Below are 25,722 nucleotides of genomic sequence, written 5' to 3' on the forward strand. Positions count from 1 at the left end.
GGAGAGGCCACAACAGTGAGAGGCCCGCGTACTGCAAAAAAACAAAAACAAAAACAAAAACAAAACAAAAAAGAATGATAGTGAAGATGATCCAGGACCTTGGAAAAAGAATGGAGGCAAAGATCGAGAAGATGCAAGAAATGTTTAACAAAGACTTAGAAGAATTAAAGAACAAACAAACAGAGAAGAACAATACAATAACTGAAATAAAAACTACACTAGAAGGAATCAATAGCAGAATAACAGAGGCAGAAGAACCGATAAGTGACCTGGAAGACAAAATGGTGGAATTCACTGCTGCAGAACAGAATCAACAAAAAAGAATGAAAAGAAATGAAGACAGCCTAAGACACCTCTGGGACAACATTAAACGCAACAACATTTGCATTATAGGGGTCCCAGAAGGAGAAGAGAGAGAGAAAGGACCCAAGAAAATATTTGAAGAGATTATAGTCGAAAACTTCCCTAACATGGGAAAGGAATAGCCACCCAAGTCCAGAAAGCACAGACAGTCCCATAAAGGATAAACCCAAGGAGAAACACACCAAGACACATAGCAATCAAATTGGCAAAAATTAAGACAAAGAAAAATTATTGAAAGCAGCAAGGGAAAAATGACAAATAACATACAAGGGAACTCCCAGAAGGTTAACAGATGATTTCTCAGCAGAAACTCTACAAGCCAGAAGGGAGTGGCATGATATACTTAAAGTGATGAAAGGGAAGAACCTACAACCAAGATTACTCTACCCAGCAAGGATCTCATTTAGATTTGATGGAAAAATCAAAAGCTCTACAGACAAGCAAAAGCTAAGAGAATTCAGCACCACCAAATCAGCCCTACAACAAATGCTAAAGGAACTTCTCTAAGTGGGAAACACAAGAGAAGAAAAGGAACGACAAAAACAAACCCAAAACAATTAAGAAAATGGTCATAGGAACATACATATGAATAATGACCTTAAACGTGAATGGATTAAATGCTCCAACAAAAAGAAACAGGCTTGCTGAATGGATACAAAAACAAGACCCATATATATGCTGTCTACAAGGGACCCACTTCAGATCTAGGGACACATACAGACTGAAAGGGAGGGGATGGAAAAAGATATTCCATGCAAATGGAAATCAAAAGAAAGCTGGAGTAGCAATACTCATATCAGATAAAATAGACTTTAAAATAAAGAATGTTACAAGAGACAAGGAAGGACACTACATAATGATCAAGGGATCAATCCAAGAAGAAGATATAACAATTATAAATATATATGCACCCAACATAGGAGCACCTCAATACATAAGGCAACTGCTAACAGCTATAAAAGAGGATATCGACAGTACCACAATAATAGTGGGGGACTTTAACACCTCATTTACACCAATGGACAGATCATCCAAAATGAAAATAAATAAGGAAACAGAAGCTTTAAATGACACAATAGACCAGATAGATTTAATTGATATTTATAGGACATTCCATCCAAAAACAGCAGATTACACTTTCTTCTCAAGTGTGCACAGAACATTCTCCAGGATAGATCACATCTTCGGTCACAAATCAAGCCTTGGTAAATTTAAGAAAACTGAAATCATATCAAGCATCTTTTCCAACAACAACAGTTTGAGATTAGAAATAACTTACAGGGAAAAAAAAATAAAAAACACCAACACACGGAGGCTAAACAATACGTTACTGAACAACCAAGAGATCACTAAAGAAATCAAAGAGGAAATCAAAAAACACCTAGAGACAAATGACAACGAAAACAAAATGATCCAAAACCTATGGGATGAAGCAAAAGCAGTTCTAAGAGGGAAGTTTATAGCAATACAGTCCTACCTCAAGAAACAAGAAAAATCTCAAATAAACAATCTAACCTGATACATAAAGGAACTAGATAAAGAAGAACAAACAAAACCCAAAGTTAGCAGAAGGAAAGAAATCATAATGATCAGAGCAGAAATAAATGAAATAGAAACAAAGAAAACAATAGCAAAGTTCAATAAAACTAAAAGCTGGTTCTTTGAGAAGATAAACAAAATTGATAAACCTTTAGCCAGACTCATCAAGAAAAAGAGGGAGAAGACTCAAATCAATAAAATTAGAAATGAAAAAGGAGAAGTTACAACAGACACCACAAAAATACAAAGCATCCTAAGAGACTACTAAAAGCAGCCCTATGCCAATAAAATGGACAACCTGGAAGAAATGGACAAATTCTTACAAAGGTTTAACCTTCCAAGACTGAACCAGGAAGAAATAGAAAATATGAAGAGACCAATCACAAGTAATGAAATTGAAACTGTGATTAAAAATCTTCCAACAAACAAAAGTCCAGGACCAGATGGCTTCACAGGTGAATTCTATCAAACATTTAGAGAAGAGCTAACACTCATCCTTCTCAAACTCTTCTAAAAAATTGCAGACGAAGGAACACTCCCAAACTCATTCTATGAAGCCACCATCACCCTGATACCAAAACCAGACAAAGGTACTACAAAAAAAGAAATTTATAGACGAATATCACTGATGAATATAGATGTAAAAATACTCAACAAAATACTAGCAAACAGAATCCAACAACACATTAAAAGGATCATACACCATAATCAAGTGGGATTTATCCCAGGGATGCAAGGATTCTTTAATATACATAAATCAATCAGTGTGATAAACCATATTAACAAATTGAAGTATAAAAGCCATATGATCATCTCAATAGATGCAGAAAAAGCTTTTGACAAAATTCAACACCGATTTATGATAAAAACTCTCCAGAAAGTGGGCATAGAGGGAACCTACTCAACATAATGAAGGCCATATATGACGAACCCACATCAAACATCGTTCTCAATGGTGAAAAGCTGAAAGCATTTCCACTAAGATCAGGAACAAGACAAGGATGTCCACTCTCACCATTGCTATTCAACATAGTTTTCGAAGTCCTAGGCACGGCAATCAGAGAAGAAAAAGAAATAAAAGGAATACAAATTGGAAAAGAAGAAGTAAAACTGTCACTGTTTGCAGATAACATGATACTATACATAGAGAATCCTAAAGATGCCACCAGAAAACTACTAGAGCTAATCAATGAATTTGGTAAAGTTGCAGGATACAAAATTATTGCACAGAAATCTCTTGCATTCCTATACACTAATGATGAAAAATCTGAAAGAGAAATTAAGGAAACACTTCCATTTACCACTGCAACAAAAAGAATAAAATATCTAGGAATAAACCTACCTAGGAAGACAAAAGACCTGTATGCAGAAAACTATAAGACACTGAGGAAAAAATTAAAGATGATACCAACAGATGGAGAGATATGCCATGTTCTTGATTTGGAAGAATCAATATTGTGAAAATGACTATACCACCCAAAGCAATCATACAGATTCAATGCAATCCCCATCAAATTACCAGTGGCATTTTTTACGCAACTAGAACAAAAAAATCTTAAAATTTGTATGGAGACACAAAAGACCCTGAATAGCCAAAGCAGTCTTGAGGGAAAAAAACGGAGCTGGAGGAATCAGACTCCCTGACTTCAGACTATACTACAAAGCTACAGTAATCAAGATAATATTGTACTGGCACAAAAACAGAAACATAGATCAATGGAACAAGACAGAAAGCCCAGAGATAAACCCACGCACCTATGGTCAACTAATCTATGACAGAGGAGGCAAGGATATACAATGGAGAAAAGACAGTCTCTTCAATAAGTGGTGCTGGGAAAACTGGACAGCTACATGTAAAAGAATGAAATTAGAACACTCCCTAACACCATACACAAAAATAAACTCAAAATGGATTAGAGACCTAAATGTAAGACCAGACACTATAAAACTCTTAGAGGAAAGCGTAGGAAAAACACTCTTTGACAGAAATCACAGCAAGATCTTTTTTGATCCACCTCCTAGAGTAATGGAAATAAAAACAAAAATAAACAAATGGGACCTAATGAAACTTAAAAGCTTTTGCACAGCAAACGAAACCATAAACAAGATAAAAAGATAACCCTCAGAATGGGAGAGAATATTTTCAAACGAATCAACAGACAAAGGATTAATCTCCAAAACATATAAACCGCTCATGCAGCTCAATATTTAAAAAAAAACAAAAACCTAATCCAAAAATGGGCAGAAGACCTAAATAGACATTTCTCCAAAGACATACAGATGGCCAAGAAGCACATGAAAAGCTGCTCAACATCACTAATTATTAGAGAAATGCAAATCAAAACTACAATAAGGTATCACCTCACACCAGTTAGAATGGGCATCATCAGAAAATCTACAAACAACAAATGCTGGAGAGGGTGTGGAGAAAAGGGAACCCTCTTGCACTGTTGGTGGGAATGTAAATTGATACAGCCACTATGGAGAACAGTATGGATGTTCCTTTAAAAACTAAAAATAGAATTACTATATGATCCAGCAATCCCACTACTGGGCATATACCCTGAGAAAACCATAATTCAAAAACACACATGCACCCCAATATTCATTGCAGCACTTTTTACAATAGCCAGGTAATGGAAGCAACCTAAATGCCCATCGACAGACGAATGGATAAAGAAGATATAGTACATATATACAATGGAATATTAATCAGCCATAAGCAGGAATGAAATTGGGTCATTTGTTGAGACGTGGATAGATCTAGAGACTGTCATACAGAGTGAAGTAAGTCAGAAAGAGAAAAACAAATATCATATATTAACGCATATATGTGGAACCTAGAAAAATGGTACAGATGAACCGGTCTGCAGAGCAGAAATTGAGACACAGATGTATAGAACAAATGAATAGACCCCAAGGGGGAAAAGCGGCGGGGGGAGTGGTGGTGGTGGTGTGGTGAATTGGGCGATTGGGGTTGACATGTATACACTGATGTGTATAAAACTGATGACTAATAAGGACCTGCTGTATAAAAAAATAAATTAAATAAATTTTTCAAAAATTAAAAAAAAAGTTACCTAGAATTGGGAAATGACATACTTAAGTTTTCAAACTGAAATAGGCTTAACTAATTTTTATGACAAATTTCATTATATCTAAGTATGTGTCTAATAGAAAGATAAATCAACATTTTTTGTTTTGGTTTTCTTATAAACAAGAAGTTACATGCTCTTATAAAAATATTTTTAAAACATAAGAGGGGAGATAAAACATTACAGTCTTTATCAGCTTTAGACTACCACTGCTTACATTTCGGTATATCCAGTGTGTGTGTGTGTGTGTGTGTGTGTGTGTGTATTATACATTTTTAAACAAGCATTTTTATCTTACAAGTAACCCTCCCTCCCACCAGAAATGAAAATGGTTACAGAAAATGAGCTAAATTAGAAAATTTCCCAAAAAAGTTATCTTGACTTCAAACTGATAAAGAGATAAGAAGGCAGCAACTCGGAGCATGAGAGACATTCCTGATGGTGTTTATTACAAGTTTTTCAGTTTCAAACTAATCTAAAGTAAAAACAAAATATACTCATGCAACCTTAGTTTACACTTCCCAAATTTTCTTCCTGGGTAAACATGAATTGTTCTGGCTTGGGTAAGTTTTCTGTTTTTCCAAAGGGAGCTCTTGTGAAAAAAATTTACATTCCATCTTCTCTAAAAAGGTAGCATTGGTTTCTTCTCTCTGCTTCTGAGTCATTTCATTAAACATTGTGTTTCTGCCTGTTCTTTCAGGGAAAGTCCCTGTACAGTTAGGGCTCATGTTAATCATAATGTGATGCTTTTCTGCATTTCCCACTGCAACAACTCTTTTAGCCAAGTGTGAATTTGGGGGACCCCACTAAAAATTATCTTTAAAGAGAAAGTAAAGGTATACATTTAAGCTTGGTTAATGTTAGGCAATGCATGTTTCCTTGAAGAGCTAATACTCAATTCTGGAATACTCTTTGTCTCAACTCAGCATTCAAGGACCTATCCTTTGCAATTAGGCCTGAATTAGCAGTACATGGTAGGAAATCTACTGAGACAGTCTTATTCAAGTCTTGAAGCAAGATGGTTGTTTCTACATATTTATTTTTAACAAATTTTCTAAATTCTAGCCTGCAGTTTTTCTCAATTTCTAGTTTCTCCTCTATTATTATTATTAAACAATTCATGTATTTTTTTGCAAATTTTCACTTTCTGAGATTGATTTTTTAATTTACTTTCCAAGACTATAGTTATTTTTCTCTAAAGTTCTTTCATAAATTTTGTCTCCAGCTCTCATTTATTCTGTGAATTATTTTGTTTACATTTTTGCATCACATCATACTCTTCATTATACAATGCACTAATAATTTCTGAACTTGCCTCATTCTAGACTTTAAATTAAAATTTGCTTTATAGTTCATCTATTTGGTCTCAATTTTCTTTATAAATATTCTGTGAATTAATTTTTTTCCATTTATTCAGTTTCATTTCAACTTAAGAGAAGCTATACAATGAATTTCCATTTTGTTGGGTGGTCCTCCTCTGGTTCTACTTCTGTTTGTATTTATAAATAGATAAAGTTCCTTTTGGATCACTCTACAACATCTGTAGCAGAAAAAAAATCATCAGGACTTTCCTTGAACAACCTTGCATTTGATATGGCTTTATTTGTAACACTACTCTGTCTTTTACATTTTCATTTAGTTTATAAAAGCTAAGAAAAGTGAAGAGCCATTTTCTTATACTGAATGATACAATTAACATGTTTTCTTTATTGATGTGTCAACTTGACTGGCCTGTTGTAGTCAGCTATTTAATCAAACACTGATCTAGGTGTTGCTGTGAAGGTATTTTGTAGACGTGGTTACCATCCAAATAACCTGACTTTAAGTAAAGGATGTTATCCTCAATATGTAGATAAGCCTCATCCAATCAGCTGAAGGTCTAAAGAGCAAAAACAGAAGTTTCCCAGAGAAGAAGAAATTCTACTTCAAGACTGCAGCATAAACTTCTGCCTGAGTTTCCAGCTTGTCAGCCTGTCCTATAGATGTAGAACTTATTAGCCCCCATAATTACATTAGCCAAAGCCTTAAAATTAATTAAATAACTAATTAATATATAATCATGTATAGATAATATAATACAATTATATATAATATCAATTTATATAATATTATATACTTTTTCTCTGGAGAACCCTGAATGATCAAATGTTAATTACTGGTAGTTTAAGAATAAATAAATAAATAAAATATATATGTATATACATATATATACACACATATATAGTAAAAACTGTACTTTGCTTGCTGTTTGATGTTTTTATTAGCAGTAAGATTTCTGCCTAAAGGAAGAAAATGAAATGGAAGCTGGCTAGAGCATCCACGGGTTCTAAAGATCTTGTTATGTCACAGTACTTTCATGGAAACATTAGGAAAAACATCACTAATAAAAATTGAACCTGTTATATAAATATAAGTGAGATCAACTTTGGTGCCAAAAAGTGAATATTCATTCTCCTTAGCTATTAAGTTCATAAATATGTCATTGTAACAAATCAAATCTGGATATGGTGGGTGAGAAAACCTTCTTGATACCTAAATAGGAACTTTGTACTGTACAACATATATAGACAGAAGCAATTATTTTAGTTGCTTCATTCATTCATTCATGTATTTAATTTATTGAATAATGAACATTTACTTTATCTCAAGCATTGAGAAGATAAAAAGAAATACATAAGAAATTGACTCAGATACTTCCATAAATTACTAAAAATTATGTTGTGTTAAAAAGATTAAGTTTATAAATTACACTTATCACTTAGTAATATTAGCAACCAGTCCTTTCAGGGTTATACTAGGTCCAGGAGAAACTCTGGCCTAGGACCAATTTAAGTAAGTAGTGAGGTTTATGGGTGAAATATGTTGCTTTTCAACCTTTCTTCCCTCAAATTTGCCATAGGATAAAAAGGAGAAAAAGAAAAAAGAAAAAGTTTCAATGAATCTCAAAGATGTCTGCAATCCTTAAACTAGATAAAGATTGAACTCAGATGGAAGAATGGTCAACGATTCGGTAGAATAGAAAAAGGAAAGCCTATGTGCCTAAGGAGTTCGAGTCCAGTGAAAAGTCAGCCTTTTTGGCCCCACACAACTCCCCAAAAGTTTTCGAATTGGAGGCATAAAGCCCCTCTGAAGGTGGAGGAGAAGGTAGAGGACAAAACAAGGGGATTATGTGAATGTTTGAAGCATGGTTAAACCCAGGTCTTCAGCTTTAATTTGGGGAAGACAGGTGACAACCCCTCCCACCTCTCTCTCTGCAGGAAACAGTACAGGGTCATAGAATCTGGAAAGTAGGCATAGGTGAGCAGGGGAGAAGCATGGAACTGAAAGCAAAGAAGGGAAGTCTAAATCTACGGGGGAACAGTGAAAGCCTCAGCAACTTCTCCACTCAGTTACAATAGTTTCATAACCCCCAGGAGGTATCAAGAAGATTGTTTTCAGATGAAATTGAGCAAGTCCTGGAGGAAAGACTCACAGGATCTGAATTTGGGGAATTCTCCAATGAAAAAGCCAACAAAATGAAACCTAAAATTCATAAAACAAAGAGCTTGTATATCAATAGTGCCTCACTTGTAAATTAAACTAAAAATGTGTCTAACATGTAAATATGAACAAATGGGAAATAATCACCAAGAATTTGAGGAAAATGTTTAACAAGAATGACAGACTAAAACTTTAAAAAAGGCCAAAAGAGGCCGATAAAATGCAAGGAACAGTAGAAAACTTTAAGAAATAGTAGTATATTCTCAGAGAGATAAGATATTGAGTTCTTAAAACAAGAACGTGTTAACAGTTAAAAAATGATATAAGAAATAACTCTTAGAAATTAAAAATATGATAGCTGAAATTAAAAATTCATTGAAACAGTTGGAAATGTAGTTAAGAAATTTTCCCTGAAGGTAAACCAAAGACAAAGAGACATAAAATAAAGAAAATAGTTCTACATTAGTATGGGAGCTTCAAAATGAGATTAGAAGTTACAGAAGGAGAGAAGAGAAAAAACAGTTGAAAGGCAATTATCAAAGAATTTATCCTAGAAATGAAGGACCTGAATTTCCAACCTGAAAACTTTCCTCACAATGAAAGAACAGACCTACCACAAAGCACATTACTGTGAAACTTCTGAATACCATGTAATGTCTCAAAGGCAACATTGGAAACAATAAGTTATTTGAGTCCAGAAATTGCTAGTAAACACAGAAGCAAGTCAAAGAGTAGCCACCAGGATGGTGTTAAATCGAAGTCCCAGGACAACACTGTAATGGAGTAAATGTTTGTGTCCCCTAATATTCATATGTTGAAACTCAACTTCATAATGTGAGGGGGTCAGGAGGTGGCATCTTTGGGAGGTGATTAGAATTAGATGAGATCATGAGGATGGAGCCCTCATCAATGAGGTCAGAGCCCTTATAAAAGTCACCAGAGGGCTTCCCTGGTGGTGCAGTGGTTGAGAGTCTGCCTGCCGATGCAGGGGACGCAGGTTCGTGCCCCGGTCCAGGAAGATCCCACATGCCGCGGAGCGGCTGCGCCCGTGAGCCATGGCCGCTGAGCCTGCGCGTCCGGAGCCTGTGCTCCACAACGGGAAAGGCCACAACAGTGAGAAGACTGCGTACCGCAAAAAAAAAAAAAGTCACCAGAGGCTTTGCTTCCCCTCTCTGCTCTCTGTGTAAGGATGCTGTAAGGATAAGGATACTGTGAGGCTGCAATCTGCAACCTAAAAGAGTTTCCTCACCAGAATTCCACGGTGCTGGCACCCTAATCTCAGACTTCTAGCCTCTAGAACTGTAAGAAATAATTTCTGTTGCTTATAAGCCACCCAGTCTATGATATTTTTATAATAGTATCCCAAGCTAAGACAAGCACCTATGTATTAGTTCTAGAGAGCCACAAATACAGACTGCAGCATGAGGTTGGAGGGTTCCAGGAGGAATACTTCAGGATAAAAAAAATAACAGAAGAGGTAGATCTCCTGACAGTTTGCACTCTGGAAAATTGCAATGAATGGCTTTTTTTGTTTTCTTTTACAAAGATGTTGGAAAATACTTCGAGACTTAGGAGAGGATTGAAGAAAACTAAGAAATGAAATAGTAAGGTCATTATTACAGAAAAATAAAGTTATAAAGAAATGGAATTATGGTCATTATCTACCACTTGATTCAGCAATGAACTGTCACAATAATGAAACTGCAAATGCTTAACCATAACTTATCATATACTGAGAGAATGGGGAAAGGGAAGAGGAAGTAGGAATATAAGACCATTAAATCTTCATCACCACACATGGAACTCAGTAGTTACTGTCTAAAACTGATCACTTGAAAAATAGCAATATCCGTATATTATTGGAAATGTGAATGGAAATACAAGAAAGCAGGAGCAAAATATTTAAGGGAGTTACCTCAGAGTAGCAGAATGTGGGGAAAATTTGGGAATGGTCAAGGGCGCAAGGTTTGTTGGTAACTTTGTCTTTTTACTACTATTTGACACTTTTGACTTTGATAAAAATGGAAATTATTTTTGAAAATACATGAGCGAAAGACGAAGTCTCAGAATACTAAAAGATCCATGTATTTTTTTTCTTCTATTCATTTGTCATCTATTATACAATATTCAGATACTGCCTTTCTGATATCACCATTCTGCTCATGTGATTTCAGCCCTCTGTTTATAAATGAATTATGTCATATACTTGAGCAGAAACTTTTTCCCAAATTTGAATGGCATTAAGTTTTTCTCATAAAGCAAAACGCAACTTTCCAACTCTTAAAATTTCCACAAGTAAAGAACTACTTATCAATCAATACACCAAAACATAACTCCATTAAAAAGTTTTAAAATCAAGATTTTTTTGAAGCCGCTTTAAACGGCTGGCTCCATTTTTCATTTGCAAATATTATGCGTTCCATTTGTTACACTAATATGAATTTTATCTTCCTGTTAAAGGCACAAACAGAGTTTGCTATGACTTATATGAAACCAGTAGTTAGAGGTCTTGGATGGTTATTTATACCTCTTTTCCAAAGAGATTTAGTTTTTAAAAAATCATTAAATGTAGCATAAGAGTTAGAGGGGGTTGGCTTGTGACCAAGAGTTCTCAGGAACAAATATTCCATTTAAACACTTTGTGCTACATTTCTTTTTTATAAAGCCTAAATTTTCTCATTAGTAACATTAAAAACTAGTACTAGGAGTAGAATATCTTATATTTCCTCTTTTCTCTATTTACTTGCTATGTTCTCTTTTCCACAAATCAATATTTCATAGCTTCCTATAGTTCTCAGTCTTTTCCATCTTGCTTTCCCCGCTAAGGTTTCTCTAAAATCTCCTACCCCTGACAGACCTATTCTTTTTCTTGTCACTTTAGAAAAGAAGGACTCAAGTCAAGAGGAGTTTGAAGTTTGAGTACTTTGAGTACCTGACACTCAAAGTCACTGGAAAACAACTTAGCAGGCAACATGCCCTTGATTTCAAGGCAAGTTTGAATCTTCAATATAAGAAAGAATCATGTAAAACAAGACCACAATTGATTAAAAAACAGTTTACATTTTATATTTAGAAGAAAAATGCCTATAACAACAATAATTTTTTAAATTTGACTTTTTGTGTTGGACACCCATCCTCTATTTTCAGGAAATATTCTGTAGTCAGTACACATGCAAAGCAGTCTCATATAGTATCTGTCCTGAAATTGCTATACAATGAGAACTAATGTTTAAAATAATCCTTAAGAAATTAAAGGCCCAAAATAATTAAAATCGAAATTCAATTTTAATATCATTAAAGAATGGAAATTGGACTAAAACATTTGGGGAAGGATTTTACTTCATCTAAAGGCTTTCTTCTGGGACCTTAGCTAGCATGAAACCATATTTAAGTCCATCTAAACACTTCTGTTAATATCCCTTGCTCTTCTGTCAATGTTTATATGTAATAAACTGCACAACCATTCAACCAGCAGATCAAGCCAGAAGCCTGGGAATCAGGTTGACTTCTTTCCCCTTCCAATAGACCTTCAGATCTGGCTAGTTGTACTTCTGAAATACCCATTAAGAAGAGCTGTCCCGCTCGGTGCTTTGTGACCGCCTGGAGGGGTGGGATGGGGAGGGTGGGAGGGAGGGAGACGCAATAGGGAAGGGATGTGGGAACAGATGTGTATGTATGACTGCTTCACTTTGTTATAAAGCAGAAACTAATAAAAAATAAAAAAAAATTAAAAAAAATAAAAAAAAGAAGAGCTGTCCCTATCACTATTTTATTAACCTCCCAGTACTCTGCCACAGAACCAGTGGCCTCACTACAATTCTCCCACCTTGTTTCTCCAGCTGAAAAACCATTATTAATTTGCTCTTTGGACAGATGTTAACCCCTTAACATATATTTCAAGATCCTCCATGACTGATTCCACTACCCTATTGCATGCTTTGATATCTGTCTCAGCCTGCCTTCTCCTCTCTTTTCTCACACCAGGTGCACTGGAACCACAGTCTCTTGCTTACCTGCTTTCCTGCAAGTTGCGTCTGCTTCCTCCAATGTTGTCCCCTCTCTCTCAGCCTGCCCATCTCCTATTCAACCTTCAGATCTTAGTTTAAATGTCATTTCCTCAGTGAAGGCCTTCGTGATCCCTAACCTAAATTCATTAAATGCTGTAACCATCTTGTTCATGTGCTTAGGTTCTGGGTTCACCTTCATTTGCATCTGCATGATAGGAGATGCCAATGGTTTTAGAAAAATAACAAAATTTAAAATGAGAAAATGCTATCCATTATTTAGGAAAACTCAGTTATCAATTTTGATTGTACATTTTGGGAAAACTGACAAAACACTAATGTGAGGTCTAAAGTTTGCTGCGACTTCAATTTTTTGTCAACTTAAAAAAATAATCATGCTGTGGCCTCAATTTTTTGTAGTACAAAAACAAAATCACTACTTGAGTGGAATTCCTTACCTACACCTTTTACTCAAATGAATTAATTGATTTCTGGTTAAATATATGTATGTGACAAAATTTAACATAGCTCTAAAACCTACTCAAAAGGCACGTCAAGTTTTTCACAATTGCATGTGACCAACAGTATTAATGGGAGCAGAGATAAATAGAATTTGAGATATCCAAGGGGTGCTCTTTGACCAAACATTTTTACATATTGCTTTTTTTCTCGGGTGTATTACATATAGTATCTTAATAGAACCTTATTTCATTCTCAAAACAACTCCAAGTCATAGACAAAAGGAATATCATCATCCCCTTTGTATAGATGCAGTTTACATGGCTCACCCAAAGCCACCACCTGTTAAGTTATTGACCAGAGTTAGAATCCAGGACTTTTTACTGCAAATACAGAACTCTTTGTTCCATACTTGTCATGCTTATGTGCCATAATCTTAAAAAGTCAAGGTGTCAGTTTCTTTAGGATTACAATGCTCTCTCCAGCTATTCCTATTTTAAAATGCAAAAATCTTATGAAGATTACATATTAAAATACACTTATGTGGGAAGAGGGAAAGGGGGAGGATCAGGATAGGGGTATGGGATTAAGATATACAAAGTACTATGTATAAGATAGATAAGCAACAAGGATATATTGTACAGTGCAGGGAAATATAGCCATTATTTTGTAATAATTCTAAAGGGAGTATAATGTATAAAAATATTGAATCACTACGCTGTACACCTGAAACTAATATAATATTGTAAAACAACTATATTTCAAAAGAATCCTTTTAACCCACACTTATGTGTGAATTAATTTGTCATATCATTTTCCCTTAAGTCAGAAGAACTCCAAGCTAATAGGAGGATTTATGACCAATGAGGGATGGCTGGAAAAAAAAAAAGAAAAAAGGCTCTCACAAAAATAGGAGTAAGGGACACATAAAGAAACTTTATACTCTTACCTCTTTTTTGACCACCTCCATACAAGAAAGCTTCTTTCTAGCCAATTAATTCTCTATTCTAAAAAGTAGCTCTTTTCTGATCCTGTTTTAACTGGCAGTGATAAAAATAAATATTTTAATCTGTCTGTACCTGACAATTACAGCATTTTACATTTGGATAGCACCACACAATTTAAAATATTTGCTTACATACAATACTGAATTTGAGTCTTGCAACAAATACATGATTTGCTTATTTATAGATGAGAATCTGACTCTCAGTGGGCTTAATGGGCAAGTCAGGGACAGAGTTCCATTCTTTAGACTAAAGCTTTTCTCTTTCCCAAACCCCACAATCATGTTCATAAAGCATCATTCTCAGGGGATACTTACATTTCATCACACCTTGAATTTCATAAACAGGCTTGAGAATCACAGCACCATAAAAGCCTTTAGGGAATGGATTTGTTAAGTCCCACTTATTTGAAAAGTCTGTAAGTTTCACAGTTCGTGTTCTGTTCTTGGGGATCTTCCATTGGACAATTTCCTTTAGGGTATAAATATGTTCATCATCACACTCATAGAACTCTCCTTCTTGTGACAAAGGCAAAGTAAATGAGTGATTTTGATGATTCCTTAGCACACCACAGTTCACCATTATTTCTCCATTGATCTCTTCGACTGAGTTGAGCATGATTTGCTCACCTTGCTTTATGATGAGATTCTCTAGTTTTATATCCTTTTGATGATAGAAGCAAGGATGCCCCAGTCTACTTGGTCCAATATGGATGGTTCTTGTAATTTCTTTCATAGTGAGGTATGGAGTTTTATCAGCCACAATCTTAAAAAGACCTGAGAACAGAATTCTGTGAATTAGAAAGTTCTCATAAGAAAATCATAGCGAGAGAGTTATAAAACAAGTAAAACGTAGCATTTAAAAGTAATGTACCTTTTTCAAGATTAGAGATATTGTTTTAATCTTGAATTCTTCTAGGTAAAATCTTAATGTATTTTCTGTAGGTTACTGTATTGTCAGATCCAGACAGGCCACATAGATGGAAAGGGGAAAATAGCGTGAGATAGAAAAGGCCCACTTCTTGGAAATGCAATCTGCATGAGATACTGGCTATCTCCCAACCACATGTGTGATCTTGAGCAAGGCATTTAATCTTTCAAGATCGCATTTTTAATTTTTAAAATGAAAGGATTGGATTAGATCAATACTTCCATATATATTCTCTGGAAACACCAAAATTAAAAGATATTCCAGAAGGAAACTGTTTCATGATCAAATTAACAAATACAAAGCTATTACCTGGAACTAGACCATGGTGATGGTTGTAACGCATTGTGAATGTACGTAATGACACTAAATTGTACACTTTAAAATGGTAAATTTGATGTTATATGCATTTTACCACAATAAAAAAATCTACATATTTCCAAGTAATTTACGATTTCTCAGAAACTTTATATGCGCTGTGACTCACAAGAGGGGAATATAACATGCAGAATTTCCCAAATTTCTTTCATTCTAAAACTCTTGGGGAAACATTCATAAATAAATTACAAAATAGTATGTCACAATATATTAGTGATCCACATGACTCTCCTTGAGAAATGCCAGGTTAGGTAGTTGTTCTGGATTGAATACTCTTGATTATATATCATTCATTCTTCTCATTACTTTTCTAATTTTGCCATGGTTTCACTATTTCAAATTTTTTCCTCTAATACTATTGGGATAGTCACTGATACAATGAATTTTTGTTCTTTAAGACACAGCTTTTTATGCCTGCATGTTTAAGTTTCATTCTTCTCTGTGAATTATTTTGCTTTTATTTTATAAGCACATGTGTTTTGTAGCACTTTCAGAAATTTATTTATTGAATAAATTTTAATAAATTCCAAAGAAAATAAGAACAAAGGAAAAATGAGGTAATTGCTTTGTTAACCTCAAAGTAAATTAAGACAATTATTATATAATAGCATACACTAAGAAGGCAGTGTATAAAGAATCCTATTAGAATGATATAGCTTGTAAAAGTTATTTATTCATTTAGTCAAAAATACAGTCCAATTAAATTTATCTATGTATCAAATAATTATTAACCAGGTTACAATGTCTTTTATGTGTATTTTGGGTTATGGTACAAAGATTTATGATCTTATTTTTTAGTCGATCTTTGCTCAAACGAAAAAAAATACAGGATTTTGGTTACTTTTAAATATAAATGTCCTGAAAAAGTGGGTGATACAATCCTGGCAAAGGCTGAGGAAGGTAGCATGTGCAATCTGTCCTGAAAACCTTTAGAAATCGAATAGTGTTCAGTCCCTGCATGGTGTGCTTGAAGACAGTAAGGCAAAGAAACATTTACTTTGAAGGAACTTCTTATTTTATTATGTCTTGTATCAGGGAAAATCCAATAAAATAGTACTCTCGAATTCTCCACAGTAACTGCATTTGTGTGTGTGTGTGCACGTGACCGTGTGCAAGTGCATGCACATGTTTAATCTCATTTGTTTCCATGTGAAGATTTATTTCTAAGAGTCCACAGTCATCATCAGGGTATAAAAAATTCAGCAGTTTTTGTGAAATAAGTTTAACTAATAGCTACCTAGAATCTCATAAGCGTAGAGAAACATGGTTTAATTTCTATCCTCACTATATTGATGACATAAGTCACAGAAGAATTAAGTCAGCATCTTCTTTCCTGGGGAATTGGGTTCACCTAAGGTAATAACAGACCCAAAATGTTATGAAGTAGAAAAAGCCTGAAACCCTAAGGGCCACTATTATTTCAAATTAATCACACACTTCAGAGCTGTCTTGTTGGATGTCTCTATTGCAAGAAAAATCTATCTAAGAAATCTGTGTGTTTTCCCTTAGGAGATGATTAAGGACACAGTTTAGCATGCTAAGTGGCAGAGTACAGGAAAAATATTTTATTAACTTATTTCTTTATATGTTATTGCAGCCAGTCCAAAGAGTCCCTTCTTACAAACAGCCGCTCGATACCATATAAACTAGGGCAAGTATATACAGATATATATGTATATATACATATATATGTGAATGATGTCATATTGGAACTTTAATTTCAGAATAAACTATAGCACCATAGATATGATCAGCTTTAAATTCAACCAATTTTTTCTCCATCTTTTTCTCAAAGAGTGTAATAATAGTTTTATACTAGAGAAAATATAATTTGTTATTTTTTCAAAACACAAAACAAAACATATTTCAGGAGCTGAGTGATCATTAGAGAGATAATAAAATAAGCCAATATGTAATCCTCACAATGTAAGTTAAAAAGCAGAAAGAAAATAGATTTCTATTTCCAAATTTGATTGTCACCTATTAAAATGGATATTAGTGCTATTTTTACCTAGGAGAAATTGTTCATAAGGAGTATGTTACTTGAGAAACAAAAATTGTAAGGAAATGCAATTAGTTGATATGCTGAAAAACAGTCAATAAGTAAATTTAGTCTTTAAGATCTTGTCCCTGAATCTCAGGCTTTTCGGGAGTTTATATTTTTATCCAATTCTTAATGATCTGCAATCATTATTATTAATAGTAAGAGTAACAATTGAAATTTGCTTAAAAAGTTACAAGCTTGAATAATTTTTTTCATATGCATCATTTATATTCTTTCAAGAACAGTAAAACAAATATTATTACTGGGGGATATAAAAACGGTCATGATTTTCATAGTCGTGGCTATGGAATCTCAAGCCAGACCTTTTAAATCCAAGTCTCATAATCTTACCCCCACATCAGGCCACCTCCCTGTCACACAAATGACTTACAAGGACATTTCCTATGTTTATTCCAGTTAACAAGATATGTATGTGGGTCTCACAGGTTGGCCCTCCCTTTGCATTGGTCAGCTTTTCCAGACCCTCCAGTATGAGAAGAGCTAAAATAACTTCCTGGTTCACAGTGAAGAATTTACACTCATCAGATTTTTTTCTACTTTTTTCTCTATCTCATCAATTCTCACACAAATAGGGAGTAATTTAAAAAATTAAAATTTCCACCTGTGTATCACAATACTATTTATATACATAAGATCATTGTGTATGATGTGTGAAAAGAGTTCACAATCTTTTTTCTTTGTCTAATCTCTAGCTTGCTTTCACAGTTCCAACCAAATATATTCCCTCTATCTCTGAGATAAGGAAACTTAGAGTGAACTTTATGTACTAATTCTCATCTTCCTCTCATATTATCAAAATTAGGATTATTAAAATATTAGCAGCTTAGAATGTGCTGGAAATTTACATGTCTGATAGAATTCAATTTTCCAAATTACAATACGAGGTGGCTAGAAATAAAAAACAAACACTTCACAAATAACCACAGGAAAGTTTGAAGAGATACCATAAATTCTCTATCATCACACAGCTCATAAGATACAAGTAGGATTTTGTGTCTCTAAAGCTCAAGGGCTTAATCACAGGGTTAGATATTTAAGCCTTTCATTATTATTGTAAATTGTAAATTGTTTGTCCAGCCTTTCACCCTCCTTTTGGGTGCAGAAATTCTTAAAACTTTTTAAAACGAGCAACATAAGAAAGTGAACTTCACTGATATTTGACATTGATTGGCACTAGTCTCATCTCCTCATACATCAGATGGCCCCGTGCCTGGAGGTACAGGCACGTGGGAGGCCTGGGAACTGCACAAGCTGAAGGGGTTGACAGCGCTGTCCACAAGATCATGTTCTTTGAGTGTGCTTCAGACCACCTGGCCATAAGTAAGTGGGTTTCCAGAATACATTATCACAGTTTTTAAATAAAGTAAATCTCACAAAATGGATAAATGGCTTCACACATTTCCTGCAAAGAAATCATGTATTGAAAATAAAACTAATATAAACACAAGTGAACAAAAAAAAGGACAAAGTTGACATTTCTACTTTATCTCTTCTTTAGCCATATTATGAAATAAAACAATGACACTCTTGTCTAATAAAATATGAAGAGTGGCTGAAACTTCTTTAACACTTTAAAGTTATCAAAATGTGGATTCACATCCACTATCATCATAAAGAAATTTGCCTTTGAGATATAGATTAACAACACATCAAATATACATGCATATATATACATAGCTGCCATGATTTTAAATAAATACATATATATTTGAGATACTGCTCAAAAATTTCTAATGGACTGAGCTATGTGAAGGAGAAGATTTAGAGACAAATCAGACTGCTACATATTTTTGATCATGTGTCTTGTCTCTCTGCCAATGAAGCAAAGTGTGTTTCACTTATTTGTGTGAGTGTATGCCTCTGCCTCTTTAATATGGTACTTTGTCCTGCAATCAAGTTCCTAAGCATCCTTGTTATTTCATATTTGCCTATATAGGTTTCTCATTCCACATTTTCCTATTATTTTGTTATATTTCCAAGACAATTCTTAGGTCAGCACATCCTACAAAAACTATCTTCTTCAAGACTATCCCAACTCTGGTATTTTGACTAGAATCTTAGCTCAAGCACCTCTATTTAACTTCAGATTAAAACGAGATGCATGAAATACCCTATCAAAGCAAAAAACTCAAAATTCTTGAGCAAAGTAATGAAGCATATAATAATAATAATGTAGAAACTGTGAGAAAATTCTCCAGATTTCTGAGATTATTGAAAATCATCAACTAATGAGTGGTTCAAACAATCTTGACAGAAGTCTCCAAGGGCAGAAACAAGAAATGTGAGGAAAGTCAAATTCTTAAGAAAATTTTGTGTAGTAATTTAATGGAGTATTTAGGAGGGGGAGAAGACATATCTAAGATGGTGACCAAGTTTGTTAAGTGTTAGATGCTAAGTGTGGCTGTAGAATTCCTATGTGTGAATGTCTTTACATGTACAATGAAATCAGAATTATCTTTAATAGCTATTAACAATTTTTAATAGTTCTTTTACCTGGCGATAAAAAGAATAAATCGTAAAATCTTTTGATTCATTTTTACCTTGATGGTTCAACCACTGCATGAAAAAACACCTTTATTTTTCCAGTAAGGCCTTTAAAGGAGCGATATGCAATATCTAATACATTTGAGATATTTAACAAATAATTTACATTAATAATGTTAGACTTTGAAATCAAATGATATAATTTGATATCAATGCCTAAATCTCTGTTATAATCATGACTTTACTATTAAAAGTGCCATACATCCTTGTTAAAGCTTTCTCTCTCCTAAGCAGTGAGAATGAGTAATAGACCTAGGATGAGGCGAGAAGATGTCAGAAATTCTTCTCATAAACCTTGGCAAGAGCACAGTTCTCTGGACTCTTACAGTTCTCCAGAGCACGGCCCCTTTTGTTAGGAGAAGACACATAGAGGTATCAGGACTGGAAAGAATGCCCACAAGACATTAGGTCCCCCAAATCTCTCACAAGGCTTTATTAGGAGACCGTCAAAATATCACATATTTACTACTCCTGGCTCTTGCTGACTTTAGGCAATAGAATTTACAGGCCCAGCAACATACTACTATCCCAATAGGAAAGTGAAGTGGTTAAAAGTATGAATTTTTGATTCAAACAACCTGGATTTAAGTTTGGCTTCAGTCCTTTCCCCACTGTGTAAACTTGAGAACTTAAACTCTCAGGGTTATAATTTCCTTTTCTGTAAAATGGAGAAAATTGTTTTATCTACCTCATAAAGTCATTGTGAAGATTAAATGAGTCAATACATGTAACATGCTTAGATAGCATTTGACACAGAGCAAGCACTGAAAAAGCAAAATACAAGAAATAATAGCTATTCTTTCATACCATTTTCTTTCACTCTGGAATTCTAAGCCATTGTAGGATGATTATAACATCAGAGAGATGAATACTTACAGGGCCAAAGAGGATCCAGTTTGGATCAAATTAGATGAGACAAAATATGTAGAATCCACAGTTCAGTATCTGACACAGGCTGAGCAAAAAAAGTTCCCAGCTACCATTACAGATTTTGCCAGAGTGTTTGATTATGGAAAAGAGCCTCAGGTGACCTCTTTAGGTGCACTGCCTTTGGGGAAATATTTCCAGGTGGCTTTGGGGAATTTGTCTGACTCCAGGCTTTGATAAATTGCTTAGAATTTAACCACCAAAATTTTATGCCCATAATAAGCCGATAGGGAGATGTAAGCACATTTTAAATGCAAATATTGTGCTGGTTGTAGTTATTCACAAGGTATATATTATACACAGTTGCTGAAGTTCCGTTGAACAAAAGAAGCAGCAAAATGCCAAGGCATTTTTGAAAATGTGTTTTATTCATGGCTCTGAAGGGTAGTTGAAGCCAAATGAGGGAGGAGTATACCCTCCCTCTATTTTAATGATCTTAATTTTGCTAATGGAATGTTAGTGGAAAGAGTTTGGGAGCCATGTGGTGCTGATTGCGTTGTTCAGTATTGATGTTGCTTGCAAATTAAATGTACCTAAGTAGCCACCTGTTTATGCTTATGATTATATAAAACCCCATATGTTTCCCTCTCTACACAGGGGAGGTAAATATTGAAAAAATTATTCTGGTGTGAAGGGTGAAAACAGCAGCAATTCTTCTATAACTGTCAACATATGCTGTGGTGTTTCCTTTAATGTTGTGCTTTGTCTGACATATTTGCTGATTTTTACCATGCAGTGTTCAAAAAAATCTGTTACCCATGGTTATGCAAAACAATTAAAAATCAGTTTACATTAAATTCAAATTAGGAAGAGAGGTAATTTTCCAACGTAACCATAAGTTTTAAATGGATTTCAGAGCTTAAGATTTAAATAGATTTTGATTTGCACAATAAAGAAAACCAAACTTTTTTTTTCCTAAATTCGCCAGCATATATAAAGGAACATTTTCTTCCTAAGCACATCCTTTTGATCCCATATTACTAGGCAACCAAAAAACTAACTCGAGTAACATAAATTTGAAAATCCCACCTGAAATTGGCAATAACTCTTCAACTGGCAAGACCACCATCATTTCCACTGGATTGGCTATGGAAAACAGTTTGCTGGACCTCATACAGAAGATCTGACTGGGTATTTAGTCAGCAAGAGCTCATGAGCAGTTTTTGAGAGAAGTCTTGTTAGAGCATTGGGAGATCCGGCGCAGGTAACGCCTTTGGAACTAGTTCAGACTATTCAGAGATAGGCCCCGACTACAGCTTGCAGGAAAGATCAGAGAGACCGGACTTGCTGTTGTTGATCACTTTAGACACTACAGATAGACAAACTGGAGCTTCATATGGTTAATATCTGATCAAGAGGGATTTAAACGTCAACTGTCTAGCAGCCTAGACGTGACAGTCTCTAACTTCCCAATAAAGTATCGCAAAAAGACACAGAATATGTTAGAAAAAGATGAAAATTTACCCCATCCTCAAAAACTAAGCATAATAGATCAGCTGCCCCCAAAGGCCAGAAGAACTTATTTTCATAATAAGGAAGATAGAGCTGAAATGAGAACATCAGAGGCCTAACCATGCTGGGTCTCATGAAACAAAGAAACCTCTCTAAAGTTTTTTAAAGATATTTAACAATCACTGAGTACCCTCTACAGCCCAAAGTTTGTAGTAAGCACTTAACAATTACCTCTTTTCATTTATTTAAATTCATGTTGCTAAAAAAAAAAAAAAAAAAACCTGAGACAGAGACACTAAAAACCATTAAACCGTATACTTAAAACAGCTGAGGGCTTCCCTGGTGGTGCAGTGGTTGAGAGTCCGCCTGCCGATGCAGGGGACACGGGTTCGTGCCCCGGTCTGGGAGGATCCCACATGCCGCGGAGCGGCTGGGTCCGTGAGCCATGGCCGCTGAGCCTGCACGTCCAGAGCCTGTGCTCCGCAACGGGAGAGGCCACAACAGTGAGAGGCCCGTGTACCGCAAAAAACAACAACAACAACAACAAAAAAAAAACAGCTGAATGTTATGCTATGTAAATTATAGTCAATAAGTCTGTTAATTTAAAAAGTGGGAGTGAGGAAGGATAGACAGTTAAGTAATAGCTTGAAAAAAGCAGGTAAATGGGCCCTGTCATTAGTTCCTGGTGGGATGTAAATTGGAAGAATCTTTATTGAATGTGATTTGGTAATATGCATCAAAAGCTTTAAAAACATTTTTACTTTTGAAGTCACAATTTTATGCATATGAAATTATCATAATAATCAGAAATGCAGGCAAAACTTCAGTTAAAAGGCTGTTCATTATAGCATAAATTGCATAAATGACCATGTTTGGAATGGATTTATTAATTATGGTATAAGCATATGATGGACTATTATATAGAAAATGAAAATTATGTTTTGAAGAATATTTAATGACATAGGCAAGTCCTCAGAAATAGGCTTACTTCTCATTATATTAAAACATGTCTGTATGTGTGTAGGTGTACTACCAGAAAACAATAGAAGGAAACTAAATATTAATGCTAAATAGCTCTGGTGATGAGATTATAGGGAGCTATGCTCTCACCCCTGCATTTTCTTCCCTTTTCTAATTTTCTACAAGATAGCTGTGGCATTGGTAAATCTGGGAAAAATCAATACATTTTATAACTTCAAAAAGTTGTGTTCCTTATGTCCATACAAAAATCTACACATGGACGTTTATAGCAGCTTTATTTATAGTTGCCAAAACTTAGAAGCAACTAAGATGTCGTTCAGTAGGTGAATGGATAAATAAACTGTGGTACATCCAGACAACGGAATATTATTCAGCGCTAAAGAGAAATGAGCTAGAAAGCCATGAAAAGACATAGGGGAACTGTAAATGCATATTACTAAGCGAAAGAAGCTAATCTGAAAAGACTACATAGTCTATGATTCCAACTGTATGACATTTTGGAAAAGGCAAAAACAGTAAAAAGATCAGTGGTTGCCAGGGGTTGTAAGGGAGAGAGGATGAACAGACCGAACACATAGGATTGTTAGGGCAGTGAAAATACTCTGTATGATGCCATAATAGTGGATACATGTCATTTGTCTAAACCCATAGAACATACAACAACAAGAGTAAACTACAATGTAAATCATGAACTTGAATGATTATGAGGTGTCAAGGTTAATTCGTCAGTTGTAACAAGCGTACCACTCTGGTAGGGGATGTTAACAATGGAGGAGACTATGCATATGTAGAGGTATATGGGAAATCTCTGTACTTTATGTCAATTTTGTTGTGAAAGCCTAAAATTGCTCTAAAAAATAAAGTCTACTGAAAAAAATCTTTTGTTCCAATGACAGAAACTCTAAATCTCTGATATGTAATTATGTATAAATACAGTAATGTGTTTCACCAATGTCCACTTCAGGAAATGAAGACCGAGTAGACAATTTGTTTGGACAGTCTGGTTCCTCTCATGAGAGTTCCTCCATGGTGATACTGTTGAGGCAACACCATAAAGAGCTTTGAAGGAATTGTGCATGAAAGAGAAGGAGATGGTAAGAGCAAAAAGTGATGAGATATATTTTTAGAAGATGTGCACAAAATATTAATACTATGATAACTTATAGAACAGTGCCAGTTGTAGAAAAGCCTATTTTAAAACGATATTTCTGAAAGAATTCTGTTCTGATTCTCAAATGTACATGGGTGGGTGAAAAGAACATTTTGACCTAGAACTGCAGTCCATTTGTGTTCCAGATAACATATATTTTAGTTATCAAAAGACCAAAGACTTAGAAAAGAAATCTGATCATGTACTGAAGAGAAGAAAACATAGGTCAATAAAAAATGGAACTAAAAATTAGTGTATAAGTCTGAATTTTTTGTGCATTTAGATTACTTCACATTTTCTTGCATCGTATATGCAGAATACCCCTTTTTGTCTAGGAAAATATTTTGTATAATAAGCATAGATGAATCTATTTTGCTTAAGTGAGCACAGTGGGGATGAGATGCCTTAAGAGAGGTTGACCGAAAAAACTTGGAAAAATGGTCCATGATTCCTTGAATAGAAAATTGTCCAAAAAGCAGGGAGCCCTATTTAGGGCTTTTCTGAATCATGTGTCATCATAACATCCAGATGGAAAAATAAGAACAAATTCTGCCCTGTAGCTTACTTCTTTTAACACAAGTCATTTAAAAAACAGAAGACAAAAGGTTATTTACTATAAAGCTATCAAATATATTTTAAATATTTTTACATAATTTTCCTATCAGGTCGTTTTATAAACTGATATTATAGTCAAAAAATAGCTACAATCATAAAATGGCTAAATGTGAAAGATTTCATCATTTCAACAGTACATGAAATATAATAAATTACCACTGAATGTAATATTACATGTTTTCGATCGATTAAGTACATAGTTTCCCAAATGAAACAATGAGAAAATTCGTTCTGAATTTTAAGTGAATTATTATTAAATATATTTAATGTATGAATGTACATACATTATGTATGTATTAGGTGTTTTGGTATCCATGCATAAAGGAGCAAGTTTCATAAATTTTAATCATTTAACCTTAATCAATTTCTTGAAGAAATAATTATATTATTAATCCAATTTTGTCATTGGTTATTCTTACTACTTTCCTATATTTTTCACACTTATAATTAAAATGATTTGGGAAACAGTCTTACTGCTAAGGGATATAGATATGTTGGGAGATAATCCTCCACAGCATTTCTACATGCCTCAGAAACTGGAGGTAAAATATTTGTTTCCTGACCAGTATGGAAATGATAGGGAGTATATCCTTCCTGAGAGGGATTTTAGGATACTAAAGTCTCCCTCCTCTCCTCCAAGGAGATTTTCTTACATCCCAAGGTAATAAAGACATGTTTTCTTCAAGGGCAAAGAATGGCAGATTGGCCATCAGCCTCTTATACTTTGGGGATTTCCTAA

The 25,722-nt window shown here is 34.5% G+C and overlaps 1 protein-coding gene across 1 annotated transcript in view; it reads right to left on the bottom strand.

The window, feature by feature from the left end:
• Positions 1–25,722, bottom strand: part of THEMIS (thymocyte selection associated) — a gene marked incomplete at its 3' end in the record, with an annotated part of 173,876 nt that overhangs the window by 100,906 nt on the left and 47,248 nt on the right. Inside the window, exon 3 of the mRNA XM_079716156.1 lies at positions 14,262–14,720. Coding sequence (XP_079572282.1) covers positions 14,262–14,720 — 459 coding nt within the window. The remainder of the gene's footprint in view (positions 1–14,261; positions 14,721–25,722) is intronic.

Source organism: Hyperoodon ampullatus, assembly GCF_949752795.1.
Source record: "Hyperoodon ampullatus genome assembly, chromosome: 12".
In the NCBI taxonomy this organism is placed as follows: domain Eukaryota; kingdom Metazoa; phylum Chordata; class Mammalia; order Artiodactyla; family Ziphiidae; genus Hyperoodon; species Hyperoodon ampullatus.